Genomic DNA, 15,557 nt, shown 5'->3' with positions numbered 1-15,557 from the left:
TCACTTCACGGAAAAGTTTTATCACGGGATTTCATTGGATCTGTGGCATTGTTCTCTGCGAAGATATCCATTTCCTTGCCCTCTACTTCTGCGTATATCTTTCTATCAGATAATGACCAAGGGAACTGGATTGGATTGGATTGGGAAAACATGGTTGTCGACGATCAGGAAAGACGTTGGCTCCCGGAACATGTTATCCTGCATGACGTTATGAATTGAACTACACACATGATCTCTTATCTCAAGCTTTTCTGGCCATGCAGGTGACTGTGAATCACGATGCTTATACTCTAACTAGCTCGGCACACACATACCGTTTGATATGCATGTTCAATGCACAATGGCACACCACCACATCGAAAAGACCAGCGGAGCCTAGTCCGGTCCAGAATGTACCGCTGACTAGTCCTGGAAATCGGATGGGGTAGACTAAAATGGCGCGTCGGATGGAGTCTATTCGCGAGGGCTTGGAGCTAGACCCCAGGATTGTTCGATCCGGAGGAAGGTCCGGATATGGGATATCTAAATGACGTTTGTGGGGTCGGGATGATGCGGCATACAGTAGCGATTGTGTGAAAGGAGTTTTGCTGGTATTCCTGGATCGATGGATATTTACGTACCAGTAGTCTAGCTTACCTACTAACAGCAGACGGGCAAAATTGTTGTCTCTTTCCAAATCATCCACGGATCTATTAGCGGTAGCGCTAGTACACTCAGTTACTATCCTACACAAGATATCTTTCAAGTTCTTCGAGATGTAATCAATCAATGTATACTTCGTGGTCGCGAAGGCGGCTGAACTTCAAGTGCCAGTCCCGTGATGCCACGGTTGCCTAATCCTGAGTAGTAGGAACTTCGCGCGGGCTGCGCTCAAGTCCTGTACATCTCCATCCCACACCATGACCACTTTCCATCCCTTTCCACGGCTTCCTCTCGAGCTCCGAGAGCAGATCTGGAAGGATACCGTCGAGCCACGTATCGTCGACGTGCGGCGTGTTCGAGATGAGTGGTCTCAACCCTACCTAGGTAGGTGTGGCCAACTGGTCTCGTCTACGCCCATACCAGCCATACTACATTCCTGCCGGGAAGCGCGAAACCTTGGATTGTACAAGCGTGTTCACTTTGAAGTTGACGTGGTAAGGAAATTCGAAAACAACCACGCGCCTGAAGTCCTCATCGAGAAATTCTTCACGCCGGATGAGCAGCGAGAAGAGCTCGAGAAGGCAGGCTGCCTCAAGACTGAGCAGCGCTATGTCTGGCTGGATCTCGATATCGATATGCTGGACATCGGCACTTCTGCGTTCAGCGATTACAGTTTCATCGCATCAGCCGTCAAGCGCCTCAAGTTTGAGCGAGACGACCCGGATGATTCACCTGAAATCATGGAGTTTGGTAGTGTGGAGGAGATCCACATCGTCTGCCCAACAGGGTTCTGGGTGTGGGCTGGGGTTGTGTACCATTATAACTGGCCCTGCGCTGAAGAAAAGCTCTTGTTTATTGAGGCTTTCAGTGGTCGAGTTGCGCGTGCCATGGAACTTGAAGAGGTTTGTAGACAGGACAATGAAAACGACGGGTATTGAGGCTGGATGCATGGTCTTGTCTTTCTTTCTGGCTGTCGCAAAAGACAGAATTTTGTTGGGAGTGAAGAATATGGGAAGGCGTAACTCTATTAATGGAATACTGTCGATCACGTTAAGACTTTTCGACAATCTTGTGAACCGACGCACCGGAGTTCTCGACCAATTTCTTCATATTATCAATTATGCCAGACGATTTAGCCCTGTTCTACCCATACCAACACATCAAGCCAAGGCAGCCTTCCTGACCATGTCCCCCACCTCCCTCACATTCCTAACAGCCCCCTCCAAAACCCCTCTCACCAGCGCCCCAATATCCCTAACCCCCAATCCACTCCGCCAAAACCTCCACGCACCCCCAACAGCCAACACAACCGCCAACGCCCTAACCAGCCTCCTCGCCCTCATCCTCGCAATTCCCTTGCGCGTATACTCTATATTCCAGTCATTCCACTTGACAAACGTACACCTCCGCCAAAATTCAATCTGGGTATAGGGATACACGGTCGAGTTCCAGCCGTCGCCGGTGAAATACCAGCTTGAGCAGCCGCTCTGCCAGACGGTGTTTTTGAGGGCGTGTTGCATTTCGGCTGTGTAGGCGACTTCGGCGGAGTGCTTGACGTCGATTGTGCGGGCTTCGTTGTGGAGGAGGAGGCGGATGAAGTTTAGGGAGTAGTTTACCATGTCTGGGGGTTGTGTTAGCAAGGTTCTTTGTTACAAATGCATGGTGAGTGGTAGTTAGAGAGGGCTTAGACGTACTCTCACTTGCCATGACGACACTGGAATGTCCAGTCGCTGTATTGGGGCCGAAGATCATCATGAAGTTGGGGAAGCCGTCAACGGCTGTGCCTTGGTAGGCTTGAGCACCTCCTCGTTCTTCCATTACTTGGACTAGGTCTTTTCCACCTTTGCCGATGACTTTGAGGGGGTGGAGCCAGCGCGTTGTGTCGAAGCCGTTGGCTAGGACAATGACATCGGCGGGGATTTCTCGCTCGGGGTAGTCTTCTTCCTTCGCGTCCTTTGGATACGTTGCCCCCGGACCGATGACAACACCATGCTCTGTGACTCTGTTCATAGGCTGTGTAGTCAGCTCGATCTTTGGGTCGTTCAGGCTGCGGAGCCATCGCTTGTCGAAGATACGTCGTTTGCATCCCACGCCGTAGTCCGGTGTCAGGATCTCCCAGTACTTTTCTGGAGTGCGTTTGCGCATGTTCTGGAGGACCTTCTCTTCGTAGAGTTTCCGCTGTTTGTTAGCGTATGGTGTGTTGGGGAAGATCTTGAGGAAGCCTGATTCTGCCGTGGCGAAGATGATGAAGCGCAAAAGCTCTTTGAGGCCCGGTACGTTCTTCATCAGCTTAGGGCCGTTCTTCTCCCACCACTCGTCACCCCCGGGCGCGTGGACAGCTGGAGTGACCCACGGTGGTGATCTCATCAACTGAGTGACCTTTGTAGCGTTGTAAGGCGCGTGGGGTAGAGGAGGAACGAGTTGCGCGCTGCTACATCCGGTGCCGACAACGACGACTTTCTTGTCTGTGAAGTCGACGCTCTCATCCCACCTCGCCGAATGGAACATCTTGCCCTTGAAGTTCTCGATACCCTTGATCTCGTCAGGCCAGCCCCTGGGTTCGACCAGTCCTCCCACACAGCTAAGCACAACCTTGGCTTTAACAACCTCCGTCTCCGAGTATACCGCATGCTCGCCTTTTTCTTGCGCGATCTTCATGCGATCCTTTGCTGACAGGTCGCCCATGCCTGAGATCATGCGACGGAGAGTAACCTGCCATAGCTGCTCGTTTTCTAGCCATTTGCAACTTTCAATATCCGTGTTGAGCTCGAATTTGTCCGTGATGCGGTATTTCTCGCATACTTCGTGGTAGTAGCGTACGATTTCTTTGCCAGGCGGGTGGAACGAGGACCAACTGGGGTTTTGGGCGAAGCTGAAGGAGTAGAAGACGGCGGGTATATCGCTGTGTGGCTGTTAGTCTCGTGTTTGTGGCACGGTGGCGGCTGAATACAGAGACCCTGGTTGTGACCACCTGCATGTTTTCGGGGAGATCGCGGACTTACCAAGCGACACCGGGGTACCGATTGATCCACCAGGTTCCTCCAATGCCTGCTTGCCGATCGAATACGCGAAACTGATCAAATCCAAGTTGCTGCTTCAGCTGGCAGGCCATAGCAATGCCAGATGCGCCTGCACCGACAATGATGACGGGGTAATATGTGTAGGCATCCTTCTCGTAGCCATTAACACGTCTTATAGACTCGGTGATCATCTTCGCAAGCAGTCGGGTTGCTGAGAGGCTGTATACGCAGACGTCCAAAGGTTCGCCTTGAGCTTCAACGCAGCGTACGAGGCGTGATTATGAGTCCGACGACAGCTTCGTCGAGATTAAACTTTAGCCGGGCGCCTTATTCGGTGGTCGAGCTGGTGAAGACCTCGGAGACTCGATCGCATGTGAAGATGAAGTTGACATGACAGCAGTCCCTTGATGGAGAACCATCTTGCCAATGGACGGGACGTTCGTCCTCCATAGTGCATCGCGTGGGGCGAAACTATCTCCTGAGCCTCGGTAGAATGGCATGAACGCGTTAGCTTTGCGAGACGGCACGTCATGTAACGACGGACATGTCGGCGACCTTGGTATTCCGCGATTCGTCCTGTCTCTGAAAGATTCACATGTTCATGACCAGACCTCCGCACAAGCTGAAACTCAGTTCCGTCTCTTTCTGCAAGACTGCATAGCCGATAGGTCAGCGAATTGATACCTCTTGATCCTCTCGAGGTTGAGTAGCAGCGCTCTCGAGCCATGGATGAGAGACGTTCGCTGTTAATCTTGTAATCTGGCAATTAAAACACATCTACAGATTTCAGGCAAGGCGGGAAGTCATGTCGATTATGTATGCAATGAGGCTGAACAATATATGGGTCTTGTAAGCCACAAGTCTATGGCTGCGCCGCTGGCTAACATGTACCTAGGTACCTAGCCAATAACAAGACCCATTCTACAGAACAAGCTCGATGATCGTTTTCTTGGACAGAAATCTCTACAGGCTACATTCAAGTCCTGTAGTGGTGCTCAATAGTTACCTAAAGAAGTAGGAGGTCTTGCTTGCCCAGGTGTAACGCTCTCACGTGCTGACGCGGGTAGCGCACGGGCGCATAATGCTAGGCGGTCGCGAACTTCCGAGTTGACCTCATCAACTGAATTCAGCAACAGCTAGACCCTCTACACCAACAAGTTGGACCTTTTGAGGAAGATTTGTTCGCCTTCCTGAACCATGTACTGTCCTTGAATAGGAAGTTTTCACCTCGAATCTGCGCAGAGAAGGACGTTCCAGCGCAATGAATACCATCGACGGTTCCGACCGTCACGTCAAGACAGACGAAGGCATGCTGCTGGAATACCTCAGCTAATACGGACGTGACTAATACTTCCCAGCCCCGCCGCCGTCATTGCTTGCGATCGTGCTCGATACCAACCCGCATGCGTGGGCGCATCTATCCTCGACCCTCTCACTTTCGGCCGCCTTAGCCAACATCCTCGTCTTCATCAACGCGCACTTGGCCTCGGGAAACGCCAATGAAGTTGCCGTCATAGCTTCACATTCGCATAAGACGACATTTCTCTATCCAACTCCTGCGGAGCCGCAGCCTCAACTACGGGGTGGGGAGACAAATGGGCATGCGCAAACGAATGGACATGGAAAGGACAAGGAAGGCCACATGGCAGAGAGTGCGAACAAGTACCGGCCGTTCGCAGTTGTAGAAAGTGCCATCCTACGCAACTTTGCCAAACTACTCAACGAGACGAAAGAGAGCCATCTGGAAGCAACACCAACCACGCTCATCGGCGGTGCCCTCTCAATGGCCCTTACCCACATCAACAAGCAGACGATCCTGCATGCTCCCACGGCGGCCTCCGCTGAGAGCACATCTCTCGCGGCACTCGCCGACTCGGAAAACACCCACGTCGACCGCGTGCCCCTCACATCTCGCATCCTCATCGTATCCGTATCCGGCGACCTTGCCAACCAGTACATACCCGTCATGAACTCCATCTTTGCCGCACAAAGAAAGCGAATACCTATAGATATCTTGAAATTGGCTGGCGACACTGTGCTGCTGCAGCAAGCAAGCGATGCGACTGGAGGTGTATACATGAAGCCGGATCGCCCAGAGGGCCTGCTACAATATCTGATGATGGCATTCTTACCAGATGTAACAGCGCGGACAAGTCTCATAGTTCCTAGCGCCGGCGGTGTCGATTTCCGTGCGGCGTGTTTCTGCCATAGGAGGGTTGTTGACATCGGTTTTGTCTGCAGTGTGTGCTTAAGCAGTAAGCCAAATCGAACATGCCATCCCACTCAACACAGTGCTAACCTCCATCAGTCTTCTGCAACCCGGATCTTCCTGATAACCTGTGCCTGACGTGCGGCTCCTATCTATCGCTGCGCAGTGCTGTCATGAACCCGCCGGCATTGATACCACGCAAAAAGAAAAAGAAGAAGAAGGCCGGGACGGATTCTGCAACACCAGGGGCAAACACTCCTGTAGGATCTGGTACTCCACTCCATGGTTGAGATACTGATCTCGGATCTGGAATCCATCCCACCAGATCCCATGATTTACCGCGTTACACCTTTCTCGGACGTGTATGCATATCTGCTACACTCCCCGGCCCGTGGCGTAGGCTAGTTCCACCGAAAGACGCAAATTTGCCCACGTTTATGGGGAATGTGGAGACTTTGACGGTAGGCGTATTGAGCCACTAGGACGGCTGTACGACAGCCTTCCCCTTCGAATCGGAAACCGTGCCAGCATACTTTGTTCTCCGAAGCCTCGCCTACGCAAGTGGCTCTATGATACCACACGCGCTTGCAATTCTATGTGGGGAGATCTCTCAACGCAGTGTTCAGTTCACGGCGGCATGATCCTTTTGCCGTCGACACGGACGTTTCAACAGCCATGCGTGCGGTATTAGTTCTGCTGATTACTCGCCTGCCAAAGCGTCGGCCGAGCCCGTAGCATTGGAGGATCATTTGGCATCCGAGAGACTCGGTGCAATTAGATGGCAGCACAATCAAGCCCAAGATATGGAAACATCTCCGCGACAATGCCTAGAGTAGTTCCTCGAATGAAAGCTCAAGAACCTTCCAGACGAGATCAATTGGAAGCCTTATACCCACATCTCAACAGTCTCAGCTCATTGTCCCTGTCGCTCACGTACCAATAGCCGTGATCTCGGTACTTTGCAGCCATATCGCACCCTACCAACTGCCATATATGAATACTCATTGCCAAATGCACAGATAGGGCAGTGACAGGGTCCGTAATTCAGGCTGAGCATCATCGTCGCCTGCACCCAGCCGCGACAGTTATCGGTGAATCTCAGGGATAGCGGCGCATGGCGCAGGTAAAAGCAAGATGGTTCAATGCAGGCAAGACGATTGCGGTAGACGAGGCGAACAACGAATGCAGCAGCATGGTGTGATGCTATTCTAGACTTGGACATGATTATGGTGAGATGACGCCAGGGGTGAGGATCCCCGTTGGACCTGCATGTTGCATCTGATGGATGTTGGAGGCGGCTGCGGAGGGAGTCGCGGGATGTGGGTAGCGTCGCCGGCAGGCCTGGGCGTGGGATTGAGAGAACGGGGGAGATAAGGGATTCCTAGGCCATTTCCGACGGCAGCCGGAGAGACTGAAGTCTGAAACACTTGGGAATGAACTACTTGTAAACTCTAACAGAGTGATCACACCACAAACCGTAAGCTCAAGACACCAATATCCCTTATCCCGTACTCGGGAACGACATGCTGCATGGAGTCTCTGATCGCCATGTCTACGCTAATTGCGCACCTTACCGAAAGGAGACTCGCCCAGCCCCGGAAGATGTCAGGCCAGGGATGGCCTGGACTTGTTTCTAAACTCCAAGCACGAACGCAGCCTATCAGCCGCCCTCACGTTATCACTACCCTTGCATCAACAGCTCTCCCAAGCTCTGAACAATGTTTTCGAATCATTGCGCTGATAGCGAACGAGCTGTGCAGAGGGGGCTCAGTTAACGCATTGCCTGATGTGACCCCAGGACTTGGTAAGTCTGACAAGATGAAGCGAACAAGTGCATCCCATGTCGATCAAGAAAAGAGATACAAACCGTGGCACAAGATCACCGCGAGCTGCTCCACAGGGTGGTGGAACCAAATGATCGCATCCAGGCCTTGCGGCAATCGATCACACACAGCCCTGAGGTCATCCCACACGTGTGGTTCGACAGCCGCAACAGGCCCAGCGCCTCTCAAGGGCCTCCGTCGTTTCCGCCCCGTCCCAAGTGTGGGCGGCACCCTGCAGTTCTGCATTTTGGCTTAGCGACGCACCCGTAGTCGGACATTGGCTGACAGGGCCTGGCTTGGGGCGGCCATTGCCCATCCCAGTGCCCACCCGTCAACAGCAGCTATCAGACACCCCACCGCCCGTGGCGTTTGTGCATTCGGGAGAGAGGGGGATGTTCATGCCGGTTTGCTGGGAGATTATCAAAGCGGCATCGCCTATTCCACTGCGGACGGAAGCCAACTAAAGCTTGGATGCTCTCTTCTTTCTTACGCATACCCATATAGTCCACCATTGACCCCTCGGTTCCATTGATTGTCGGTCGTGAGCGTGTCCACCACCCAAGCCACTCTCGCCTATAGCACATATTTAGCACCGTTTGCACATGCAACTTTTGTTTGCGCGTTCCTCCTCCCAGCGGCGACACCTTTACTTTTTGGCTTGTTCGAGCTACGCATATACTGGGGCGGACGCCAAGGGTCAACTGCAGTCTTGGAGATCCCTGATCGTGTAGCGATCGTCCAATCCTCACTTTGCTTGCGCACGCGCATCATCCCTTCCCTTCTCTACGAACCCATCTTCTCGAGTTTTATATCGATCCCTCCTACGTCTTTTCGGGTTTTCGTTACCGACTGCGCATACCACATATACATACCGGATTCCAGTACGGGAAACATTTAGATCGCGAAGAGCGACGAGGACCCGGGAACACACAACATTATGGATCCAGTATCTTCGGGATTGGACCCCACACTCCCTCTGGAGCCGTTTGGTAATACCACAGATGCCACGGGCGGCGACTCGAGGTTATACAATCTCAATGTGTTCTACAACGTGAGTTATTCTGGCCACGGGAACTTGTTAAGGTTTTGGAGTAACGCGGGGCTAACCTGCCATGTTTCTAGCCCGGCGACATCGCTTGGATGATCACATCAACCGCCCTCGTGCTTCTCATGATACCGGGTGTAGGGTCAGTAAACTATTCTTCCCTGCACATGCATTATCATGTATACAGGTCTAACAGAATTGCAGATTCTTTTACTCCGGATTGGCGCGAAGAAAGTCGGCGCTATCGCTACTATGGCTGTCTGTCATGGCGACCGCGGTCGTTTCTTTTCAATGGTTCTTCTGGGGTTACTCTCTAGCCTTTTCGCACAAGGCCGGCAAGTACATTGGCGCGCTGGATAACTTCGGTTTGATGAATGTGTTGGGTGCGCCTTCGGTGGGAAGCCCGCGGATTCCCGATCTCATGTTCTGTGTCTACCAGGGCATGTTCGCTGCCATCACGTATGTTCACCGCATATTGTAACCGTGGGTTCCAAGCTAACCTGATATGCAGTGTTGCACTTGCGGTTGGAGCCGTGGCCGAGCGAGGACGCATGCTACCTTGCATCATCTACATGTTTGTCTGGACGACGATTATCTACGACCCGATTGCGTGCTGGACCTGGAACCCATCCGGATGGGTCTTCCAGATGGGTGGCTTGGACTTTGCCGGCGGAACTCCCGTCCATATCGCTTCAGGATGTGCTGCCCTCGCCTACTCGTATATGCTCGGAAAGCGAAGTGGTCACGGTACCCAGGAGCTCAACTACCGTCCCCACAACGTCACGCACATCGTTATCGGCACCGTGTTTCTCTGGGTGGGCTGGTTCGGTTTCAACGCTGGTTCTGCGCTGTCCGCTAACCTTCGCGCTGTTATGGCCGCTGTATGCACCAACCTTGCTGCTTGTGTCGGGGGTATCACATGGTGCCTAGTTGACTACCGTCTCGAACGCAAGTGGTCAACTGTTGGCTTCTGCTCTGGTGTTATCGCTGGTCTCGTCTGCATCACTCCTGGTTCCGGATACGTTCCAGCCTGGGCTGCGGTGGTGTTCGGTGTATGCGGTGGTGTCGCTTGCAACTACGCGACTAAGCTCAAGTACTTCCTGCGCTGCGATGACGCCCTCGACATCTTTGCGGTTCACGGCGTTGGTGGTTTCATTGGAAACATCCTTACTGCCTTCTTCGCTGCGTAAGTCATACACGCTGTCAGTCTCGATATATTCCATGACTAACAACCACATAGTGACTACATAGCGCATCTTGATGGATACACCGTCATCGACGGCGGATGGCTCAACCACCACTGGATCCAACTCGGCTACCAACTCGCCGACTCTTTCACCGGCGGCGCCTACTCCTTCCTAGGCACCTGCCTCATTCTCGGCGCCCTCGACTTCATCGGCCGTTTCATCCCCGCCTTCAGACTGCGTGCAACTGAAGAAGAAGAAGCCGCCGGTATCGACGACATCGAGATTGGCGAGTTCGCTGTAAGTTCATGTCCTAAACAAAACAACATCATCTGAAGAATTGCGAAACTAACGTATACGCAGTACGACTACGTCGAGCTCACCCGCGAAGTCAAGATCCCCGACGACGACATCATCGACGAAGGCATGTCGACGCATTCCCTCGAAGGCCACGGCGCAGGCATGGCCATGACGAGCCACCACGAGAAGAATCAAGACTCTGTTGATTCGGCGAATCAGCTCGCGGAATGGGCTCATCGCGCATAAAGCCTTTGTTGTTGCTTTGCGTTTTCACTTGTTAATCGCTCTATACCAATTTTCCTTTCTGTGCACGTCGGTTTGACATGCTGTGTATGTGTATGTATGTATTTAAGGAGGGTATGGATGGATGATGTAAATGATTGGTTTGATCTGGATTGGTGAGGATGGGTAGTCTTAGCTATGACTTGAGGGTAGACGGTAATAGCCCTGCTTGTGTAGATGTTGAATACGCTGTTAATGACTATGTTCTGCATATACATCGGTGACCACTCTAACCACCGTATACACGTGCCCTCAGGTATGAACAGCGTATAGAACCCCTCCACAATCACCATAACATCACTCACAGCACCAACTCCGCACATCAAAACGCCAAACAGGTAAACTCTTAAGATTCTCATTTCGGCATCCAAGCTCATTCACTCAGTATACCAAGAATCTGCTATAAAACCCCCCACTCCACCACCCTTCATACGTCTCCGAACAATACTTGAACAAGAAAAAGAACTAACCTCGACGCAAGAGTCCCAAACCCACGATGCTCCTTTCCTTTGTAGTGTGAAAAGCGTGAAACTAGTGACGATGAAGAAAGAGAGAAAGAAAGAGGGACGTTCTTTGCAACTAAGCCAAACTCAAGTGCACATGATGCCCCCCCTCTCCATTTTGACTCGCGCCCTTTTTCTCATTTCGCGGGGGGCTGCAAAGGCCATAGTAATGTGTATTGTGTGTTTCCCCGCCGTGTGGGCATCAGCCCTCTTCGTACCATTCACCATGTCTTATCACGGCACGCAGGGGGTCACGATTGACAAAGCGCGGCTCGGACATCTAGCCCGCCGCTGCGCCGACACCGTTCGTGTCCATCGGGCTGCCACCTCCAGCGTTTGAGCCGTTTGTCGGCCGTCGTCGTGTGCGGATTGCCTTCTTTCTTCGGTCTACTGGCGCACCTTTGCCGCCTTCTGCTACGTCGACCATGTTGAGGTCGTCGTCGTCGGGCCGGTCTGCGTCCTCGTCATGTTCTTCCCAGTATCTTCTCGTCTCGTCGAGCTCGGTGACGTCCGTGGGCCGCATCCGTAACCATTTCATCCGCGGCCCTGATCGTGCGCGCTCGCTGACGCGGAAGCCGTAGATGCGCGGTTCGTAGATGCTGCCTGTGCCGAGGCCGGGGGCGAGGTTGTGCGGTGCGACGCCGTTGATCGAGGTGACGTTGGAGGGTGTGGTATTCCGCGACTTGCCGTCGGTGCTTTGCGATTGTAATTGTTGCAGGGCATCGACTGTGTTTGACGCGTTGTTGCGCAGCCCGCCGCCAATGTCGAGGTCGGTAAAGGTCATGAAGAAGAGCGAGGGGAAGGTGGTGCCGAAGAAAGCTCCGTCGACGGTCTGGAAGCGCGAGTTGGGCGGGGTGTATACGTCTAGGCAGGAAGGGCAGAACAGCTTGACTGTCTCGTGGCCCGGGCTGTCGTTGAGGCCGACTGGCAGGACTTTGCACGAGTTGCAGTTTACGCGCGGGCAGGTGCCAAAGTGCTGGAGCTCGTACTTTTCAGCCATCTGCTGTATGCCTGGTCGCGAGGTGATGTAGCGCTGATGTATGAGGCCGTAGAGCAGCTCGGCGGAGCTCTCTATCACACTAAGATCAGAGGCTATGCGGAGATGTCTTCGGTCGCCAGCCCGTCGGTAGCCCGGTGCTCGCTCATCGCCCAGTATCTCGTCTTCCTCATCCTCTTCTTCCTCCTCGTCTTCCTCGTCCTCGTCGTCCTCCGGCTCCACGTCCAGTATCATCTCCAGAGCTTCCTTGTACATGGGCACCTGCGATTGCAGGCCCGTCAGGTTGAAATCATCCTCGATGAAGTCTTCTGACACCTCGGCGAAGTACTCGTGACCCAAGAGCCCGCAGAAGGACGCGATCCACGACTCGGTCACCTGCGAAGAGGACGACATGCTGTCTGGGGTGTAAAGGCGTCGGGGCCGCTGTCTAGACGCGGCTCAGGTTATGACGCGCAGCCGCAATGCGTGCGTGGATACGAAGGGCGAGGGGTTGGAAAATGCGAATGTGGGGGTAATGGTTCGCGATCGAGACAGAAGCGAAGGGTGCCGGGGAGGAAAGCACGGTTGAGTGTGAGGGTATATTTCTTTTGCGAAGCTGCACTTGCAGCCTTGTTATCGCATGTGTGTTGGCGTTGGGGTAGCGGACAGGGAAGGGCTCGGCGAAAGTCGTAATCCAGGTGAGGCCGGTGGGGGAGGGGTCGAGCGAGCGCAGAGCCTGATGGGAGAGCGTTGAAGTTTCTGTGCGCCGAATTTGCCTCTCTATCAGTACGGCCGATCGTCAGGCGTCGCAGGTGTATGTTTGAAGCTGTGTTTTGGCAGGTGAAGATCGCAGGTTGCCCGAGCTTAGCGATTGGGCACCACGTGATCTAGCCAGGCCCTGCGAACTTGCATGTGCTAGGTATAGGGCAGAGGAATCACGAATGTACTGATACCTACAGAATATTCTTTCAAGTACGTAGTGAGTATTACAAGAGCGACGTAAGTGTCCATGATATATCAGAAGAATGGTAGCCCAACAGCTATGCCCGGACATCAGAACAAGTCCCTCAATATCCTCGCCAGCTCGTCATTCTCATGTGAGAAACCGTTCACAAACTCTCCATTTGAGTTGGGCAGCTCACTCCCTGCTCCCCCAAAGCCGTTGAGATTGAATATACCCCCAGCGGCCTCAAACAACGTCGTCAAATCGCTGGCCATTCCATGGGGTGTATCGAGGTTAGGTCCATTACGGCCATTCGAGAACAGGGCAAGATCATCCATCGAGTGACCTGCAAGGCCCGCCATTGCGACAGCGGCGGAAGAGTGCGCATCGTGAGTGTCATCGTTGCGTATGACTAGTCCGAGACGGGGACCAACTTCCTTGATTGTCTTGATCGTTCTCCACAAGCGTTTCGAGACGTACGAGTTTGACGAAAGACCACGCACAAGCTCAAGCGCCATGTAGAACTCGTCGCGAGACTGCTGGCTGAATTCGGCCGGCGCGTGAGCCACAGCCAGGAAGAGTACCGCCAGCGCCGAAATCAGGAAGTAGTTGAACATGGTCTGCTGGCTTCTGTAGATGTCTGAAGTTTGGTTGATATATGTCAGTATACGGATGGTATCTTTGGCGACCTTGACTACGACGTGTGCAAAGTCGAGGTTCTCCATGATGGTAGTTGCGGTATGTAATACTGGGCGGTAGATGAGGATGCGCATCTGGTTGGCTCGCAGGTAGAGCACGACCTGCAGACGATGGATGACCCGTGCAGGAGGGTCAACCTGTCTACCACTATCCGGGTGGACAAACTTCAGCGTCTCCGGTATACTGCGGTGCCAGTTCAGAACCTGGAAGTCAAGAAAAGAGATATCATCCTTGTTGATCTTATCCTGGTGTCCTACATCGGCGACAGACTTCCATACTTTCGAACCGATGACAGAGTACTGGATCATGGCATTGAGATACGGCGTGGATTCGTGCGTCGATATATCCGGCTTCGGAACATTAGTGTCAATATCCGCGTCTTGCAGAGCAAAAGGCATGCCAGTGCCGAAGCTCCACCGACGGTCCAGCACGTAGATAGTCCAGAAAGTCCGGATCGCCGCCGCTTGCTCTTCAGGATCAGGGAAGAGAGCCACATAAGTGTCTCGACGATGTAAACCCAACTCCAGACAGTGTCGTGCAGCCAGACCAATTACTCGCCATGCCATGGCTTCGTCGTCCCGAGTGAAGTGATACATAGCCTAAGTCTGTAAGCAGAGCCCAATTACACCCGAATGTACTACTCACTGTCAGCACCAACAGGTTGATCCCATGGAGGCTAACAGGCTCAGACAAGGCCTTGTCAACAATCTTATGCACATTTTCGAATAGCCTCTCGCCAAGAGGATCCTTCCCTCCACCTTCCAGAACCAGTGTTATAGCGAGAACGAGCTTCAACACGCTGATCTGATCGTCTACCATTGCGTCCGACCCAGGAAGAGCGCCTTGCATCAAACCCGACCTAGCCGCTGCCTCCACAAAGGTAAACAGCATCTCGGCATAGCGCTGCAGTCTATCGACTTCCAGGATGGGGTACATGATACCCATCTCCTCGTGCCATACATGCACCAAGCGGGTAGCCTCGTGCTTCGAGATGGACCATATGGGGTCTTTATCTGCGTGTAGGGCGCGTTTCGGCATCATGGCGTTGGGTATGGGAGGCGATGCCCGGGGTGTCGCGTCGCGGGTCAAGATGCCATCGTCCTCGCCTTCTTCGCCAGCGTTTATGCCCATGGTCTTCAGGCTCGACCTCGCCACCCCTACATTGAATGCGTTCGACGTCGGGCCGTGGAAGCGGGGGTGCTTGCTGAAAGATTTCGATCGCGAGCGGGCGGAGGGAGGAGGCAGCATAGGCGTCTGCTGGTAGTCTGGATTGAAGGGTGTGCCGATTGAGCCGTTGCTCTGTACGTCGACTTGGGCCCGGAGCGCGCTGAGGTTTTGAAAGAGATCGTCGACCTGCTGCTGGAGAGAAGTTATGTGCGTCGACATCTGCTTGAACTCGTCGCTGTCTTTGAACGAGTTGCAGCAGTTGGGAGCATAGGCGCACTCCAGGTTGAGATTCCCACAGCGCTGACATGGCGTCTCGCCATTGCACTTGATCTTCCTCCTTTTGCACTCATTACACGCGATGCTGATATACCTGTTGCCTGAGACGGGTAGACAGAGTCAGTGTCGGGTCGCATGTCATCTCATGCACGACGGGCTTACTTACGCTTCGCGCGCTGGACGGGCGTGCCATTCTCGTGTTTCCGCTTTGCGCTACTGCCGGATTCGTTTGGCGGACTCATGGTATCGCTCGCATTATTCCTGTCTGCTGGCGATGCGGCGCTCATGGTTAATTCCGCCTGCGCGCGAGTGTTCCGCGACAAGAAGTTAATGTGTGGAGCTGTTAGATGTCTCCGATGTCTGTGCTTTTGCGGGGATGGAAGCCCTGGAGATCCGCTCAGCCCGAGCCGCTATACGAAGTACGAAGGTCCTCGTTCTTCTCAGGGTTTACTTTGAGCCATTACCTATTGAAGATAAGATTCACGATA

General features: G+C 53.3%; 6 protein-coding genes across 6 annotated transcripts; 3 read left to right on the top strand and 3 right to left on the bottom strand.

Moving 5' to 3' along the window:
* Nucleotides 1-899: 899 nt before the first annotated feature.
* Nucleotides 900-1,580, top strand: J4E88_003108 (uncharacterized protein; the record flags this gene model as incomplete). The annotated part of the gene is made up of 1 exon (XM_049396762.1): nucleotides 900-1,580. The coding sequence occupies one exon, from the start codon at nucleotides 900-902 to the stop codon at nucleotides 1,578-1,580; it is 681 nt and encodes a 226-aa protein (XP_049257104.1).
* A 382-nt stretch (nucleotides 1,581-1,962) lies between these two features.
* Nucleotides 1,963-3,853, bottom strand: J4E88_003107 (uncharacterized protein; the record flags this gene model as incomplete). The annotated part of the gene is made up of 4 exons (XM_049396761.1): nucleotides 1,963-1,997; nucleotides 2,045-2,263; nucleotides 2,337-3,544; nucleotides 3,645-3,853. 4 exons carry the CDS (start codon nucleotides 3,851-3,853, stop codon nucleotides 1,963-1,965), a joined length of 1,671 nt encoding a protein of 556 aa, XP_049257103.1.
* A 1,070-nt stretch (nucleotides 3,854-4,923) lies between these two features.
* On the top strand, nucleotides 4,924-6,161 carry J4E88_003106 (uncharacterized protein; the record flags this gene model as incomplete). Its single annotated transcript, XM_049396760.1, has 3 exons — nucleotides 4,924-4,969; nucleotides 5,021-5,917; nucleotides 5,971-6,161. 3 exons carry the CDS (start codon nucleotides 4,924-4,926, stop codon nucleotides 6,159-6,161), a joined length of 1,134 nt encoding a protein of 377 aa, XP_049257102.1.
* A 2,470-nt stretch (nucleotides 6,162-8,631) lies between these two features.
* Nucleotides 8,632-10,469, top strand: AMT1 (ammonium transporter Amt1; the record flags this gene model as incomplete). Its single annotated transcript, XM_049396759.1, has 6 exons — nucleotides 8,632-8,745; nucleotides 8,817-8,881; nucleotides 8,944-9,198; nucleotides 9,251-9,925; nucleotides 9,980-10,223; nucleotides 10,287-10,469. 6 exons carry the CDS (start codon nucleotides 8,632-8,634, stop codon nucleotides 10,467-10,469), a joined length of 1,536 nt encoding a protein of 511 aa, XP_049257101.1.
* An 819-nt stretch (nucleotides 10,470-11,288) lies between these two features.
* CKB1 (casein kinase 2 regulatory subunit) lies at nucleotides 11,289-12,398 on the bottom strand (the record flags this gene model as incomplete). Its single annotated transcript, XM_049396758.1, has 1 exon — nucleotides 11,289-12,398. The coding sequence occupies one exon, from the start codon at nucleotides 12,396-12,398 to the stop codon at nucleotides 11,289-11,291; it is 1,110 nt and encodes a 369-aa protein (XP_049257100.1).
* A 639-nt stretch (nucleotides 12,399-13,037) lies between these two features.
* J4E88_003103 (uncharacterized protein) lies at nucleotides 13,038-15,356 on the bottom strand (the record flags this gene model as incomplete). The annotated part of the gene is made up of 3 exons (XM_049396757.1): nucleotides 13,038-14,225; nucleotides 14,272-15,170; nucleotides 15,236-15,356. The coding sequence occupies 3 exons, from the start codon at nucleotides 15,354-15,356 to the stop codon at nucleotides 13,038-13,040; spliced, it is 2,208 nt and encodes a 735-aa protein (XP_049257099.1).
* Between the last annotated feature and the right edge of the window lie 201 nt (nucleotides 15,357-15,557).

Source organism: Alternaria novae-zelandiae (assembly GCF_023758075.1).
Source record: "Alternaria novae-zelandiae strain BMP 2774 chromosome Unknown scaffold_5, whole genome shotgun sequence".
Lineage (NCBI taxonomy): Eukaryota > Fungi > Ascomycota > Dothideomycetes > Pleosporales > Pleosporaceae > Alternaria > Alternaria novae-zelandiae.
This window is presented reverse-complemented; position numbering and strand designations above follow the sequence as displayed.